The sequence below is a fragment of the Aquila chrysaetos genome, chromosome 6 (genome assembly GCF_900496995.4).
Source record: "Aquila chrysaetos chrysaetos chromosome 6, bAquChr1.4, whole genome shotgun sequence".
Taxonomy (NCBI): Eukaryota; Metazoa; Chordata; class Aves; order Accipitriformes; family Accipitridae; genus Aquila; species Aquila chrysaetos.
This window is the reverse complement of record NC_044009.1, coordinates 321,075-338,576: the sequence shown is the minus strand read 5'-3', so window position 1 is coordinate 338,576 and position 17,502 is coordinate 321,075. Positions and strand designations below refer to the sequence as shown.

Below are 17,502 nucleotides of genomic sequence, written 5' to 3'. Positions count from 1 at the left end.
GGAAAGTCCAAACCTGTCTAATGTCTGTGTTTCACTAAGATCAGGAGTGAGAAAACATGCTTAGCAGCGTTTTAGTTGAAGATTGGCTGCAGTAACAGGAAATTTTGGATGCCTCCCTATGTTATGACACTTTTTTCCCTTTTTAGATCAAAATAAGACCTCCGGGTGCAGCCTGCCTGCCCCCGCCTGGGTGATTAGTTGGTGTTGCAGGGCTCAGCCATAGTTAACACCTCCCAATTTTAAAAGGCTGAACCAGGGCTGATCTGTACAAAGAATTGTTGAGGTTGGTTTCTTGTCGCGTCCCCATCAACTTGGTGTCACTGTACATCGTTTTGCCTTGGGAGAGTTGTCAAAAACCTGCTTCTCCGCTCGCTTGGCCAAGCCCCCATCGTTGCTCCCCCCTCCCCGGCAGCGTCTCACTGCCGGGGGAGGAGAAGTAAGATTGATGGCCCTAGGTTCCCTGTGCGTGGTGTTGGCATCAAGTCAGGGGGTTTTGTAGCAGCACGTTGGCTTTTCTCGCTGAATTTTGATTAATGGAGCAGGCGGGAGCCGCTGCTGTCTCCCAGCTCCTGCGGCTGACAGGGGCGAGCCTAATCTGATGTTTAAATGGATTTGGAACGTGTCCGTGGCTTTAGCATCCCTGTCCTGAAGGAAGGACCATCTGCTACAAGATAACCCGATCTCGGAGGGCGCTTGCTTCAGGTCCGTTTGAAAAGAGAGGTGATACATGTAGAATTTGAGGGTTTTCCCCGATGCTTGCTAATTTGGTAGCCAAGAGGCAGCTCACGTTAGAGACTCGAGGTTTTCAGTTGCCTTGCCTTTCCAACCGCGCTCTGCCCTGTTGGAGAAGATCGGCAGAGAATTTTGAGGGCACTTGTTATGGACGCAGATGGAAGATGGCTCCTACATGTGAAACAAATGTATTACTACAATCAGCTAATGAACTCCTCTGATCGTGATTTGTATGAAATCCAGAGAAATCGATTTCAAAAAGATTGGGTAGTGTCTCTGCTGGGATATGAAAAAGTTGGTGAAAAGAACGGGATAGCAGTGGAATCTACATGAACAGATAATGGCAATGTCTGTGGCAGGGATGGGAGAGTGGGTTGTATTGCTGCGTTTCGACTGGTATCTCCGAAACGCAGGTTACTGCAGCGAAGGACGCTGAGATGAGAACTTACAAGCTGCTTTTCCATTTTCCCTTCTACATCTGAGAAATCTGTACCAGATGCAGCCTGCATGCTATTGCATGGCTGCAGTTCCTACCTTGTACCTTTCCTCCTGCGCTGCATGGCTGCGCAGGTAGCGGGCAGGCTGTGGGTAAGGGCAGAGCTTGATTGGGCTCAGATACAGCCACTAATTTAGACCTGTAGCCTATCATCAGGATGATGAGAAGAATGAACCTAACGCCTCATTTGGCTTTCCCAGGAGATTTGATCCACGGCAGCAGTGCTGCCACTGCAAGCAGTATGCCGTTCCCCGATGGAAATTGGTGGAGAAGCTCTGAAATCATCAGTGTAATTACAGAAGGAGATCCCGCGCGGTACGGTGGTGTAACAGGGACGTGATTAGCTGCTAGACTTGAGCACGCACTGTTCAACACCACCATGAGAGCTAAGAGCGGCGGCGATGGCTTTCTGTCCTCCCACGCTGCTGGCGTCGCCTGCCATTGAAGCAGTCGTTGCCCCCGTCCCTCGTTTGTTAAATGTCAGCATTATGTTCCTATCAGGGGTTTTCACGTCTTGCTGCAGGCCATGGGAGGTGTTAACATTCAATTTTAGGGCAGTCGGCACCAGAACCAGGTTCCAGAGATGTGCCTGCCTTTGCTTATCGCGCCATCTCGGAGCGGGACGAGGCAGAAGCCAGCGCGTGTTGGAGCGCGCGTCCGGGCAGCTCTTGGGGCCGGAGGGTTCCCTCGCGTCGGGCTCCTTGGGGTGTTTGGTGGCCATTTCTACGTGGGCTTCGAGCTCCTGCCGCGCCTCAGGTGGCTGCAGGCAGCAGCCTTTTCTTTTGCGGGTGCATTTGCGCAATTCAGGAGCCTTTTCGTAAGGAATTTCACATCTCCTGTTTTGATGATTTCATGCTGGCTTTCTTTTTATTTTCTTTTTAAACCGTGTTTTGGATTTCACTTGTCTGGTAGTCAGATGCCGTTATTTGGGGCATTTTTTCCTGCTGTTGCCATGAGCGTTTTCATTTGAAAAGACTATTTGTTTGGGGATTTCAGTGCAAATCCCGAGCTGTTAGGGTTTGCACAGGGAACGCGTGCCCTTTCCCAGCAGGTTCATTCCACCTCTCCAAAAGAAACGAGGAAGATCTGCAGAACTGGCTGGCAGGGAGAGAGGGACGCCGAGCCAGCTACCCTTTGGGAGGAAGGGGACATCTTTGGTGGCCTGCACTCGGGGGGTTTGCTGTTCGGGAAAGGCACCGTGGTGGGAGTGGGCGCCCGTGGCACCGAGCGAGGAGCCCGGGCCAGCCCTGCCTCCCTGAAAGTCCGTGGGCAGCAGGCACGGTCCTTCTTCCCCAATAACCTGTACGGATCCTGCTTGGATGTCTGCAGGCTGCTGGGGTATTGGAAGTTGAAGCCTTACACCATAAAATCACTCGAGTATATTTTAATAATTTAGAGCCACAGGTCTTAGGTGGTTTGTTCTCTAAAGATTGATGTAGCTTCTTATTAAGGGAATTGGGAATTCAGTGTGAAAATCTGAACAAAATCTAGTCGGTTTTCATTTTTTTTTAAATATCCACTAGTGTAACTCACCAGGGAGAAGAATCGCAAAGCCTGTCCAACCCTATCTTGAATTTCTGATTCTCTTGCTTTCCTATTTGCATTCCCAAGGTGTTCTTGTTAAGGAAGAACACCTCAGCATTATTGTATTATTTTTAAATAAGCCACAATCACTTTAAGGAGCTCAGGATAAAAAAAACCACTAATACTTTGATTTTTTTTTTTTTCCCGCCCCTCTGGTTTTCAGAAGTTTGATAATGCAAGATGTGGACTGCATATAAATGGAGAGGTAGGCAGTTGTAATAGCACAGCACAGCTCTCCCGGTCTGTCCAGAGAAGGCCCTTTTCTCTTTAATTATCTGTCGATTTTAAAAAGGTGGGAGATGAAGCGGAGCTGGCAGGGCCTGGCTCTCCGGGAGCAGCGCGGGGGCTGCAAAAAAGTTTCTTCTAGCTGCAAACTTCAGGAGGCAGGTATGGATTTCGCGGTCGGGGGCGGGGGGGGGCTGCGTGGGTGGCTGCTCTCGGCTGGTTTATCAGCGCAGAGAGGGGTCCCCCACTGCCGCAGGGTTTCAGGACAAAGTTGGTGCTCTGCGCACCCTCCGTCTCCAAACACCGTGTAATTTGCAAGGACGAGCGCATCCCTCCCCAAAAGGCGACGGCGGCGCGCCGACTGTGCCGCCGCCGCCGTGGGCGTCCCTGTCCCGCCGCGGCAAGCGGGGACCGGGAGCGATCCCCGCGGGCTGGCATCCGTCTCCCGCGGCCGGTGCTGCGCGGGGCTTCTCCGGGGGACAGGCTGGATGAAGGGATGGGGACAGGGATGGCAGCTCACAGGCCGCGTGGCTCCCGCCGGAGGTGACGGCCGCTCACGTCTCGGCCCCTGTTCTCCAAACAGAAATCAATAAGCTGCTGAAGTGGCGTTTCTCCTCAGATGGTTCAGAAATGCCATTTCTTTTCTCCTGGAGATTTTGTAAACTTAAAAGAGAATCGTGAAAAAAAAATGTTCTCCCCTGTCCAGCCCATTAATTCAGCCTGCTCAGGACAGAATTAACCTTGGCAAGCCTTCCAGAGGAGAGAGTCATTCTAACCTTAAAAATCTGCTGATTAAAGCTGGTTTCAGGAATTCGATTTCACTTAATGCATTGGCTGAGCGCCCAGCCTGGCATTAACATAGCCACAGACACACAGGCCTCCGCGTTTTTTACCTCCCTGATAAAAAAAAAAAAGAAAAAAAAAAAAAAAAAAAAAAAAAAAAAAAAAAAAAAAAAAAACCCAGCTAATGAAACCCCTTTTGCCTGTTTCGAGCTAGAATTCATTTTAAAGACTCCTTTAGCTAAAGGCATGAAGCGTGCCCTGGTTACCTGTCTCCTAAGGCCAGCCACAGAGGTAATTCCGTTCTCCTAATTAGTTGCAGCGTTGTGTGTCGAGCCGTCGGGTGCCGACCAGGCGTTTGGCAGCCAGGACCCAGCGCGAGGCAGAGGGGTTCGTCACTGCCCCGTGTCGGGTGCGGGGGTCAGTGGAGCCGAGCACAGGAAAATCGCCTCTCTGCACCCTCTCCCTGTAAACCCACGTGTACCGTGCTATCAAACTTTAGATTTTAGGTCATCTAACAGCGCTTAACTCATTAACCGTGAAAATCCTCCAGAACAATGAAGCTCAGATTTCTAAGGTTTCTATTTATCTCTTTAACAATTTTTTATGCCTTTTTATCTGAAAATTAATGTAGCTTTTATTGCCGCCATCACTCATTTTGCCTTTACTCCAGAAGCTGGGTTTCCAGGGTCTGTCCTACACCACCGCAGTGCGTTTCTCCGCAGCTGTGTTCTCTCTTGGTGCAAGCACGCAGTGCCCGTGAAGAAGTTCCCTCTGCCTCTCTGAGGCCGGGGGGGCTGGCTTACACCTGAGGGGTCTCCTTCATCCCAGCTGCCCAAGTTAGAACATCCATCAACCCAGAACCAGATTCCCATGTCCTGCCACGTGGGGGAAAAAAAGAAAAGAAAAATGAAAAGAAATCACTTCTGTATTCTGGATGCTTTGTAAATTCTGTGAACCGTTAGGACTTTCTTAATGGTTTGCTGAAATGTTGAAAACCAGTTTTGTGGAGGTGGGATGCTTCTATGTGATTCGTTACTGACACCTCTAGAATTATATGCGAGACAGATCTGGAGAGAGAGAGCAGCTTTCCGACCTACTAAATGCAGCGAGCTGCAAGGAGCTCAGCGTTAGTGCTTGCCATTATTTTTGGTCTTAATCACGGTGAAGTTTCCATCGACTTCACAGCGAATCGGGGTTGTGAAGCGCGTGGGGCTGTGCTGGTATATGTTGATACAGACTGCATGAGGCGCTGTGGATGTTCCTAGGTGTTGCGGAGGCTCCTCCAGTTGCATGCTCCAGACCAGCCCTCCCATCCTTGCTGGGAAGCTGGTGGGAGTGAGAGAAGCTGCACCTACCAAGGTGGGAGGACCAGCTCTGAGTCAGCAGAACCGAACACTAAAGACCTTTTAAGGCCGCCGCCGGTGCTGTGCAGCCAGGAGTGGCTGTCAGGGATTATGTTAAACAAACGGCGTCTGCTTTTCCCCAGGCTGAGTGGTGGGATTTGAACGTTAAGCTTTCCTTTGGATTATTTTCTGCAGGTTTTTTTCCCCTCTCCTTTTCCTCCCTGCTTTTTTTGTGTGTGGAATGTACCCTTGACACATTTAAAAACATTATTAATCTTTGTCATTTGTGTTTTAAAAATAACTCGGTGATAGCAGCCAGCAGCCCTTAAATCCTTTTTAATTCAGGCCGACCTTGTGAGCGGTGATCTCGGGGAGGAGACGCTGCCGCCAGCCTCCCCGCGTGCTCGCCGGTAAGCGCGCGCGTTTAACGCCACGCCTCCGCGCTCGCCCCGTTCCAGGGCTCGCTAACGATGTCAGGGCGGGCGAGCTTGCTCCTCGCAGAGAGTTTTCATGGTTTGTGAGGTGCCTTCCAGGCAGAAGGATTCGAAATGAAGATTTACCGGCCCCTTTGTGTTCGTGCCGCGTGGCCGGCGTCCTGCGCCGGGGGGATGGCACGGACGGAGCTGTGTCCCAGCACCGGACTGGTGTGCGGGCGGGATAACGGCGTCACCGGGGCGCTGAGCGTGTGTCACCCCCGCCAGCACGGGTAAAGCCTCAATGCCACGCGTCAGCCTTCACGTCGCTATCGATGCCGTGGCACCCATGTCTGCAGAAACAGGTACTTGAGAGAGCTGGGATGGTGATTTAGCGATAAGTTTTTCCAGTACCCATCAACTTAGGACCCACTTAATGCGGTTTAAAGTCTTGCTGAAGTCCGGCCGGAGCCGGGGCCGTCCCGTCCTGCAGCCACTGCTGCCGGGAGGGTGCTTGGTGACGATTCCCGCACCCCGCACTGGTGAGGACCCCCGGTAGGGTGCAGACAGGGCTGCGCGCGAGTGAAGAGCACGCTAATCGTGAGGGTTGTCGTAACCGATGCAGTCGCTGGAATAAAACAAAAAAAGAAATTCCCCTTAAAAATCCCCTGCAGTTGGGTTTATGTATTTTTTCCTTCCGTCGTGGCACAATACCGGTGTGCCTAAAATATACGTGGCCCGCAATCTGCCAGGGGAAATACCTGAAGAAAGCTGCGAGCAGATTGCTGGGCCGCTGCAATCTCACATTTAAGGAAAACTAATCACCTTCGGTATGGGAGAATATATCATTACATGCACACCCATCCCCCATGTGCACTATATTAAAAGCCAGTGGAGTCAGAAAATAATATTGCTTTCTTAATAATAAACAAATCTTGTGGACAGGAATCGTACCGGGATATTTTAAATTAAAACCAGTTTTGTGTGTTTGGTTTGCACTGGGCTTAGCTTCCAGCCGACAGCGGTGTTGAAAAGGTTTAACGTACTGGAAATTTGATTTTTTCCTGCAGAAAGAATTCCTTAGCCTTACTGATTTCATTTAATCAGAGAAGCAGGGTTCGTATAAAAAAAGAAGACAACAAAAAAGCAACTGTATTTTGGTGTTTTGCTGTATCAAATACCTGACAGCAATTTTTTCCGTTTACAAACCTAAATTTTCCATTTACGTACCCAGGTGGTAAACCATGGAAAAAGAGACGTTTGTGTTGTGTTTTTTTAAAAAATAAAAATATGTCGAAGCAAAGATTAAGATGCAGCTAGCCAACCCCACCTCTGTGGTGTGTGTCGGGATGCAGAGCACCGTGGGGAGACTCCGCTCGCTCTGGCCGCACCGGGGTGGCTGAGCCGCGGGCGAACGCAGGGCCCCGGCACAGCCGGGCTGGTAGCAGAGCGATTCTGTAACCTGTAGCAATGTTTAAAAAAATAAAAACCTTGGGGTGCTGTAATCCGGTGTTGTGTGCTGCCAGCCCTGGACCGACTTCCGAACGACATCCTCCGGTGGCGGATAACGCGCCGCCGCTCCCGTCCCCGGCGCTGCCTCCTCGGGCGATGGTTTCCTTCGCTAACCCGACTCTGCTTTCTCTCTTTTTGTGTCCCTAGTGCTTGTACGGCTGCTACGTCCATTCCTCCATCATCCCCACGTTTCACAGAAGGTGCTACTGGCTTCTGCAGGTAGGATGACGACAAATTCCTCTCTCCTGGGGGTAATCCGGTCGAGCCCGTAGGGCTGTGTTTGGCTGCTGCTGGGGAGGTCGACGGTCCCTGTTTCACTGTTTGGGGGGATGTTGTTTGTCTGGAGGTGAGGGGGATTTTCTTAGTTGCATGTCTCTGTTCGGGTGTATGACGTATTTTCTCTGGTTAAGTTTCTAGCAAACAGAGAGCTGATGCCAGCTCAGACGTTCCCTAGACAGAGAGTCAGCTCAAGGGAGACTTTTTGAAGGTTTTTAGTTGGGTTTTCCTGTTCTGAAGCCTTTTAGGTTTTCGGTCGTGTTTTTCCGTTCTGAAGCGAGGCAGGGCCAGGAGCTTGGGAAGCTGACTGCTGGACTGGCACGTGATGCTGTGGGAGAGAAATCAGCCCTGTGGCTCTGTTGGAATTTGGGGCAAACCCTATGGCCAGCCTTGCAGTGCGTCTTGCTTTCCTCCGACAGGGAGTTTAGTCTCAAGGGAGTTTTTGGGGGTCACTCCATGATTTTTCTTTGCACTCTTGTGGGCACAGTGACACCCCTGGAGGAATCGAGTGGAGTTTTCCTCTTATTTCGGCAGGCTTGGGGTAGCGGTCTGATGCCCCCCAGGCTCCTTGGGCTGCGGTGGGTGTGCTCGGGTTCATGTGCGGGAGTTTGCCCAGGGTGGGCGTTTGCTGGGCCGAGATGCTAACCCTACGTTCGTGGAGCTATTTATATTATTGACTGGTTACCATTGCTTACAAAGCGGAAGCAATTTGTTTTCTTTTGTTGGAAAACAGCATTTGACACATGTTGTAATAATATTATTGTTTTAAAGATTAAACCCCCGCAGTCCTGAAAACAAACGGGTCTGAGGAAAGTGACATCTGTTTCAAGAAGCAAAGGGAAAGTAATCCCTTTTTCCCCCAGTTTTGCAATTGCACTTCCATATTACAAAAGACGATGCTGCTGCGGTCACTGCTGCATGAGATGCCCCACGACCCACAGAGAACGGTGCCCACACCGTGCACGTAATCAAAGGGAACGTGCACAAAATGTCACTGTCCTCTCTGGTGTTTTTGTGGGTCTCGGCTCTCTTTGCATCCTCTGCACGTAAATGCCGCGTGTAAGTAAAGGGGAAAAGGCTTCGCTGCAGTGGTGGGAGCAGTATTTCACCTCCACGGAGGAAAGCTGCAGCTCCACTGAAAATGCAGCACGACAACATCGATCCTGCGGATGCTGAGCGCTTTTGCCCGCAGTCTCTCGTGGTCCTGACCTGCGTCCGTGGTTGGATGCAGCGAGAAGAGGGGGAGCGGGGTGTAGGTGCGCCTGAAGAAGCTGTTAAATGTTCACAGTTCAGTGCGCCGAACCGAGCAAAACCTCTAAACCTAAGGTCCGGTTTGCCCGGGGCGGCAGACAGCTGCTCGCGTGGTTGTTCAGCATCCATCTCTGCCAGTGCCTGTGACGGACAGCATGACACAAGAATTCAAAGGGAACTCCGCATTCCCTCTGAATAACTGCCGGCACGGCACAGCGGTGCTTCCCGAGCCAGCGTCTGTCCCGGGTGTCCCTGGGAAGGCAGAGGGGACCGCAGCAGGCAGAATAGCAGGCTACTTGGTTCTTCTGCTCTTGCCTACTCAGGAACAGAAGTTCAGGCTGGGGCTTGGTGGAAGCATCCTCCATCAGCTGCCCCCGGAGCTCGGAGGGTACCGGTACCTCACGGGCTTGAAAGATGCCGCAGGTCCCCCCGTCAGCAGCAGCCCTCAGCGCAGGCGCAGTCACCACGGGTGCCGGGAGGTTTCCAGCATCTCTGGAGGGCAGCTCGGCTCATGAAATGTTTTCACATGAACTGAAAAAGTTAAGTCAGGCCCCCGTTTCTGAAGAAATTCAGGGCAGGCAGCAGAGTCCTTCCTATTAGATCCCAAGAGGAACAGATGACGCAAAATCAAACTGCAGAGCTCCAACCTCAAATTGGGCTGTGACCTTTAGGGAGGTTCGCTCCCAAACCGCAAAGCTTTTTCTGTTACCTTTGAGAGACTATTTTCTAGCTTTGCCCGTCGTTCTGTCACGAAATTTCCCATGATTTCAACCTGTTATCCAGCAGCCTGAGCCGTCTGTGCTCGTGTAGCCCGAGTGCTCCCTGACCGCGGGCAGTCCCCAGAGCCTGCTCCCTTGCGGGCTGGCCAGCCTGTGCTTGTCCCCACAGAGGTCCTACCCTCGTAGGTCACCCCTCTTATCTTTAATCGCAAGCTTTGTATTCCTTTTCATTTTTGGTGCATGCTACCTAGAAGTATTGCTGGACCTGGCTGCTGTGGCAGTTAGCAAGCCTGAGCTGATGAGTTGCATTGCAGCACCATCGGATCTTCTTACCCATGCCCTGAGGTCTGGCTCGCTGATGTTCGGAGGGTGTGTGTCGACATTTAGGCGTCTTCTTTGCTCCGAGGATTGCTTTGGATTGAGATGAGTTGGATGGGAGGTATGTTTCTTAGGGGCCTATTTGTAAAATGTGGTGCAGGACATCTCGTTGTGGATGTAGTATAACTGGTATTCAGAAGCAAGGACGCGTTGTGCCTTCGCTGTGGGAGGAATAGGGGTCTGTGATTCATGACAGCATCTCCCAGGCATAAATGGGCATACTTCAATCACGCGCTCAAGGTTATGCAGCCGGAGAGAAAAGAGCCGTCCAAGAATAGATGACGCTTTTCTAACATCTGCACAATGTTTCTGTTCAGGTCCACGGTGAATTTAGGGAGAGCGAGACCAGGAGGAGAGAGGGAGAAGGCATTTTGGGCATCTGCTTCAGAGTCTCCCACTTCAACACCACCCAGTACATGACTTTGATATTCCAAAACGGGTACAGACAGGGCAACATTTAACATTAACCTCTAGCAAAATGTTTGGCACTCTAGTTCACAGAGGCAGATGGGAGACTTTCACTTTTTTGAGAGAGACGTGTAGTACCTTCCCGGGACATGGAGCTCTCTGCCAGCGAGTCTCTGGTCAATAGGAAGTAAATACAATTAGTCTGTGATGCCGCCTGTGTTTTATAGGATGCTCTTCCTCCAAATCCTGTTGTCAGGTTAGATATTGATTAAAAATCCCCATGCAATTGTTCTTGATCTTCGCTGACTAGCGTTTTCAGCACACAGGCCAAGACTCAAACAAGCCAGAGAGACTAGGAGTCTCTCTTGTGCATTTATGCTGTGCTGTAGCCATTAATTATATGGTGGTATCCGATTTCTTATGTAAACAACTTTGCGTTGTCATTTATGATTGACACAGCATGCCTTCTCCCTGCAGACTGGTCAAAGGGATGAGAAATGAAAACCGGTCAGCTTGAACCGTCAGTGGGCCAATGCACTTTTCTGAGTCGCTACTACGAGCAGTTACCCTGCCGTAGGCAGAGGCTGCGGCGCAGCGACTGCGACCGCAGGCCGGCGTGGAGTGGTTGTGATGGCAGGTCTGCTGTGCACGGCACCGCGGCTGAGGTCTCCTCCTCTCTGTTCTGAAGGGCTTTTACATTTCTGAGGCATTTCAAGCTTTCTTGATAACGGATTTTAAATGCTGCCTTACCCCAGACACCTTCAAGATTTTTAATAGCTGTTGTAATTGCCGAGCAAACAGTGGAGCGTCGCTGCAGGAGGCGGTCCAGCCCTGGGCGCTGGCAGCCTCCCGCGTGGACCTCTTGGAGCGGAGGGAAGGAAGCATGACCAAGGAGGTGGTGGTGTTCTCCTACATTGGGTTGTCATGTTTTTTCTTTCAGTTTCCTGACTTCTAGAAATAGAAGAGCATGCTCTGAGCGACAGGCAGAGGAAAGGACAGGGCTGAGGATGCAGGTGACCCCTTCAAAGGGCACTGGGGAGGACTCTTCAGTAGCGCTTTTGCTTTTTTTTTTTTTTTTTTTTTTGTTTTGCATTACCTGTTAGCTTCCTAAAAGCAGCAGCGCCCTAGCTGTTCGCAGTTAGTCAGGCGCAGAACAGCGCTGCTGAAGCCTTTTTTTAGGTATGAGTGATGGCAGGTCCCCAGACTCCTGGAAAGGCTTCAGCACACAGACACTGCCACTGGGCTTGTTGGCTTGTCTGCCAGCGGGACGCGCGTGTACGAACACCCGCGCCGTGTGTGTTTAGACCTTCAAAATGGCACCAGATTTTCTGTCAATGGAAAAAGAAGAAGGAAAAAAAACCCTGTTTGTACTCATAATGACTAATGCAGGGAAAATGTGGATTCTCAGATACAGACAATTTTCAAACATTGGCACAGCTGAGTAGCGAAATGCAGCGTTCCCTTCTGTGGGTTGGTAATTGGCACCCCAGGAATTTAAAATCAATCTAGCTGCCAGGCTCCCAGGCTGGCTGCTGTTTGCAAAGGTTATTGGAGGCGGGCTTCATCTTTACCCATGAATAGCGATGCGTCTCTCGCTCTCTTCCACGCTTGTGCCATAGAGACTCCCAAGTTTGATGGACAGTTGTCATTTGCCATCCTGCCTTTGTCAGATTCTGGTATCTTTTTTGAGTGCTGGTGTTAAGGTGCTGCGGTTTTGGGAAGTAATACATGAAGAAAACCTGTTGCCCTTTTTCTTAATGAAGAAGTACATAAACTGTGCTATAGGGTCATGCTAAAAACTTTTTGTGAATTTACACAATGGCTGAATATTAGTTCTTCATGGCTCAGGACAGAACTTCTCATATTGGCGTCCTTTCTGTAATTGTTTGCCTAAATGTGGGGAAAATGTGCCTTTTAGGCACTCAGGTTTCAGTATTGTTCTTATTTGTTTGGGTTTTTGAATGACTCCCCACTTTCTGCCATCGTTTAATAACAGCAGCAGTCACAGCAAGGCGAGGTGAGGAATCCTCCACAGAGTGCTGCCAACATGATAGGATGTCCTCCTGTTCAGCTATAGATAAAGCGGAATAAAATCAAATGAATTATGATCATATATTCAAATAAAGCCCATGCATTTGTTCAAAGAATGTTCCCATTAGCTTACTCGTTTGCCAATAGCATTTGCACAGGTGAGATTTTCTTGATAAAGATGCTTGTGGAAATGGGAGGGGCGGGGAGTACCGGTATGAGTGGGTAGGGATGTTCAGCCTGTTGGCGTTTACCTATTCATCTCGGCCAATCAAACAAATTAAGACTAACAAGCGTTCAAGAGCAATATGTGGGCAGATACCTGTTTCACACGGTATGCGCATTAGCAGCTCACTGAATAATTCAAAAGTGATGAAGAAGTGTGTAAGTGGCACTGTTCTCACAGGCAAGTTGGAGAAGCAGAGCGGGACGCAGGCTGAGCTGTGCCGGGCACGGGGAGACACCAGAGCCCCTCAGAGCCCCATTGTAAAGCGGGCTTTCACACTAATTGCTGAAATGTAATAATCCGATCCTCTAGGAGCTGGGAGGAAAAAATTGCATTTCACCTTCCTTGCTTGCACGCTCGCAGGGTGCTGTCAGCAGCCACAGGAGTCACTGGGAGGCTTTACTGTGGGGCAGAAAGTGGGAGGGGAAAGTCAGGGGACATCAGCAGTCATACCAGTGGTGATGTCCAGGCAAGACGTCTGTCCTGGAAGGAGCAAGTGGGAGATGCTGAAGAGGACGCTGTAGTTGGGCAATATTCTGTTAGCCGTCTTTAATTATCCTTCATGCGGTTCTGCATGCACCAGCTGTACCTTGCAGAGCATCCAGAAGCACTGATTTAATGTCAGAGACTCAAGCAATGTTTTCTCTTTAAACTGTTTTTTCCTGGATTCTTCCTTCTGATACACTTGAATATTCAGCTGTTTATTACCATTAATGTCTACACTGATGCTTGATGTTCCCTGAGTGTTTCCTTCCTGAAACGCGGCTCGTCTGAAAGCTGTGGACAGAAAGTATCAGCGCCTGAAGATCAGTTAAAACATTTTACATGACATCTGCAGCTGTCCTGCAGAAATGTGGGGCTCATTCTGTATTTTGTTGCCTCAAATTTTCCGTTATGTCCTACGCAAGAGAAGAACCTTCCCATTCCTTTTTGATGGCGCCCCGACAGGGCAGCGTTGCCCTCTCTGATAGCTTGTGCTGCGCTGCGTCAGCAGCATCTTCCACATCCCTGGCTGGAGGAGCTACAGACAGCTTGAGGGTTTTGGTCTTTTTCAACATAAATTGGAAGCATTACAATCTCATAAAAATTCCTGAGACTTTTGCTTAGTAATGGGTTTTTATTTTTCATTTGGGTAAAATAGAAATGACTGGGCAATAAAGCATTGAAGATCGTGCGCTGTATGTGGGCACGTTAGATCGGTCCCGTATTGTTGGGGAGCAAGGTGTAAGTTAGGCTCTCGGCATAATGAGCCTTTGCGTTTTTCCTAATGGGAATATAAACTGTTGCCGCTACGCTAGTGCGTTTTCCCAAAGTGGGTTTTAGCCTATATGATGAAATTAAGCATGTATTGAAGTATAGCAGAGTATGGCACGGGGTACCTCACCGGCGCTAGCGTGGTTCAGCATCCTGAGCACGTCGCTATGACCACCCACAGCATCACGGCGCAGATGGGCTGGGTGGCCTTGGGACAGCGACTGAACGGTCTGAGGTGCAGCGTCCCATCCAGGAGTGACAGTGGTGGAGGCACCTGGGGACCTACGGCCTTTAGCGCTCTTTACTGCTGCAACATCTTCATGCACGGTCTGTGTCCCCTTGTAGAGGCTGTTACTCAGCGCTTGCCGTAAAGCTAAGGAAATCCAAAAGAGAATATAAACGTAAGGTGGGATAAAGTGCTATTTATTGTTGTTACATGGTCAGAGGCTATGGGTATCTGAGGGTTAACTTCTGCTGAAAAATGCAGAGCGTGTAGCAGGCAGAGCCCCAGCTGAGATGGACCACGATACCGAGTGGACAGAGGAACTCCCACCTTCCTAAGACGTGGCCACAAACAAGGTTGAAAGCAAGAAAAAGTCCCGCCTTTCTCATGTTCAAACTGCCATAATTTCTGAAGGCTCAGGTGTTCCCTGGCTGCTGTAACACTTCGCAGTGCCCTCCTCCGACCCAAGCTCGGGCTTCTTCTTGGGTGGTGGCGTGATGGGGAGAAGCTAAGGCAAAGCCCCAGTGATTTTTCTCAGATGGTCACATCTGCCTTGATGCCTCTTCAGCACGGGCACCTTTTCGGAAGGGATTATCTCTGCAGGACCAGACAAGGACTTTCCACCAACAGATGGGTGTTTACAGAACGGACCTTTCAAGCAGGCATGCTTTAATTGCCTCGGATTCCTGTTATTAGTGCGAAGCGCGCACGTGGAGCTGTGCTGCGAGAGAAGAGGGTAAGCGTGGTGGGAGCGTATGGTGCTGCCAGGAGAGCAGAATTGTCTTTTCCATCGACTTCACTCTGAGCTGCAACAGAAAAAGCGCTTTTGATAGCCACTCTGGCCAGGAGTCGATAGCATACAGCAGTCGGTCCCCTTGTGTCTCTGCTGGGCTTCACGGTGCTTCCCAGCGCAAAAGCATTTTCGGAGAGCGAAGAAGTTGTGGGCACCCTTTTCAGGCTTCCTTAATATTCCTTTGACGTGATCTCTCTGAAGGTCCACTCTCTCCTTCCTCTCCTTTCATCTTCTCATCAGCTCTTTTTGAAGGCACAGTGCTCCTTGCCACGTCTCTGCTGCCTTGCAATCACAGGAACAGCCGTGTCTCAAGACTTCCCATCACATTATTCAGGGATCATTCAAGATCGGAAATACTCCTGGAGTCAGTGGAGCTGTGCAAAAAGTATTGCTCAGTGGGCTGAAATTCCAGGGGTTTGTTAACTCTTTTGTAATAATTTTCTGTTTTCATGATTTTGAATTTATGGGGGTGCACGTTTCTAACAAGTATTTACTCCTGCAAATGAATTTCAAAGAAACCATGTAAGAGAGGTGTTAGCTGTGCCTCCTCGCAAACACCTTAACCCTTTTCATTCATTTTGGTTCGAGGACAGAAGCTGCTGGGTGTGTTAGCCTGGCGCCCAGCTGCCGATCTCAACAAGCCTCGGTCGGTGCTGGGATCGCCCTTGGCAAAGCTCTGTTTAACAGTGGGATGAATAGTTAAACAGGTTTGAAGGAGCCTTTTTGCGGCTCTGCGCATTGCGTACAACTCAAGTTCCGTTTAGCATAAATGCCCCAAAACTTCATTTTAACTGTCGTTAGAGGTAGCTGTAACGACAACAATTCATGTTGTGCTCTGGTGTTCTCCAGCGTTTTAGCGAAATAAAGACGAAGCAAAAGGCCGCGTTGCTGGAAGACCTCTCTCCTTCGCCTTCAGCATCAGAAACCTGAGGGCAACCGTTTCTCTTTGAGAGGAGCCGGCTGCTGCAGGTCTGCTCTTCGTCATCTCCCCCCCGATCGCTCCTGCGTCTCCCCGGGGCGTCCGGGGCCGCTGTCGCTGCCAGCTCTCGTGATGGGCACTGAGAGTCACACGCGGTGACAGCCGCTCTCTTCTCCCCGACGCTTGTGCCCGCTCGCTGCCTTTGAAACGTCTCCTGTGTTTCGCAGCTGAGCGGAGGGAGCTCCTGCACCCTGCGAATCGTGCCGGCTGAAGATGGAAGCGCTTGCGGCTCGTCCCTGGGAGCGGTGCTCGGGCAGCGTGGTTGCTGTCTCTGGCTCGTGGCTAGCTGACGTGCAGCTCGTCTTGGTCAGCTTGGTTAGTTTTGCCGGATTTCTGGCCGGCAGAGCATCCCCGTAGCAGCACGCGGTCAGCCCGGGGACAGGATGGGTGCAGCGGCGCTGAGCCCTGCCGGGGCTGCTGGATAGCCGGGGGGGAGCTGCCCCAGGGACGGCGCTTCAGTACCCGCAGTGGTTCTCCTGCAGGAGATTCCCTTGAATTGTACTCTGTTTTCCACTGGTCTTCTCATCCCCTGACTTGCTTTCAGAGCAGCTGCATCCACCGAAACCTACCTTCAGTCTTACAGTTCTTTTTAATACAGACGCACACGCTATCTGTTCAGGTTGAAGGCTATTTCTGCTTGATTTTTCCTCCTTCAGGTTTTACTTGCTCGCCTCTGTTAGCTTCTCATAGAGTCTTCACTAAAATTTAGTTCTGTCTGGCAGAGCTCATCACACGCCCTCTTCCTCCCAACTGTCTCCTTCCTCTTCCCAAGAATGAAGCCACCCTGTGCACCGTGCTCCAAAATTGCCCTGTTTAGTTTGACAGAAAGCACGTCCCGTTTGCTGTTAGGGAAGGACAAAACACTGGAGGGAACAGCATCTACAAGAGCCCTCTTTTCTGGGAGAGCCAGCAGCGCGACTGTGTTTTACACCCATCCTTGCGCGCCAGAGCACGAAAATAAATCAGGATGTCGCTTGCCTGAAAAACGTTTTTTGTGACAAAAATCTGTAGTAGATAAAATGGAGCTTGCGACTCGGGCTGGGCCATACCCTTTTATCAGTCCAACTACCTTCAAAACAAAGATGTGTTTTGACACCTGCAGGACAAGTAAAATGGGACTGCGGAGAAAGGCAGCAATAACCCTCTGCTCATGTTCCGGCGAAGGGGAGGTGGAGAGGATTACAAATGAACTGGTATCTCGGAGGCTGGAAACATTTTAGCAGGAGTGCTTTATCTTTTGTAATGTTTTTATAAATTATTTATTAACACACTTGCTGCGTTTTCCTGAGAAATCGGATAGAAAAGCAAAATGTATAGCCGGCAGATTATATTCCAGAAGAAAGACGCCAGTGATTAAAGAACAATTTCCAACCCTTTCAAACACATAACTTTATTTTAGATGAGTAGTCTGCTATTTTTGTATCGCTCTCCACCATTTTAGAGAAAATCCCGGATTCGTTCCCTAGATATATGAGGAGACTGACGTTAATGCGAGCAAGCTAAAAAGCAGTCAGAGTGCTTTAGTTGTTGCTTAAATAATCTGTTGTCATTTATAGAAGAGATGCGTTTCCCAAACTGCTGTGGGACGTGCCTGGCTTGCTAATCCAGAGGAGTTAGTACAGGGGCGACGTCAAAAAGTCCAAAACATGGCCGACTTCCACAAAAACAGAAAGCAGAGTTGAGGCTTTTGGCTCTTGGTGGAAACGATGCACCATTTGCACTTTCCGCCTGACTTGGGGGATTGAAAGCAGCGTCTCCGTCGCTTTACGGTCGCCGCAGTCCTGCCGTGTGCCGTCGGCGTGGCCGGGGGGGGGCAGCCCCTGCCGCAGCCCGCGGCCGCGTTCCGTGCATCATCCAGGCAGCGCGGCGCTGGTGTGAC

At 50.3% G+C, this 17,502-nt stretch overlaps 1 protein-coding gene across 10 annotated transcripts in view; it reads left to right on the top strand.

The window, feature by feature from the left end:
* The window catches only part of CAMTA1 (calmodulin binding transcription activator 1), a 325,997-nt gene that overhangs the window by 177,267 nt on the left and 131,228 nt on the right, over positions 1–17,502 (top strand). For all 10 annotated transcript variants that reach the window (XM_030017247.2, XM_030017244.2, XM_030017243.2 and 7 more), the window contains one exon: positions 7,236–7,307. In XM_030017247.2, coding sequence (XP_029873107.1) covers positions 7,236–7,307 — 72 coding nt within the window. The remainder of the gene's footprint in view (positions 1–7,235; positions 7,308–17,502) is intronic.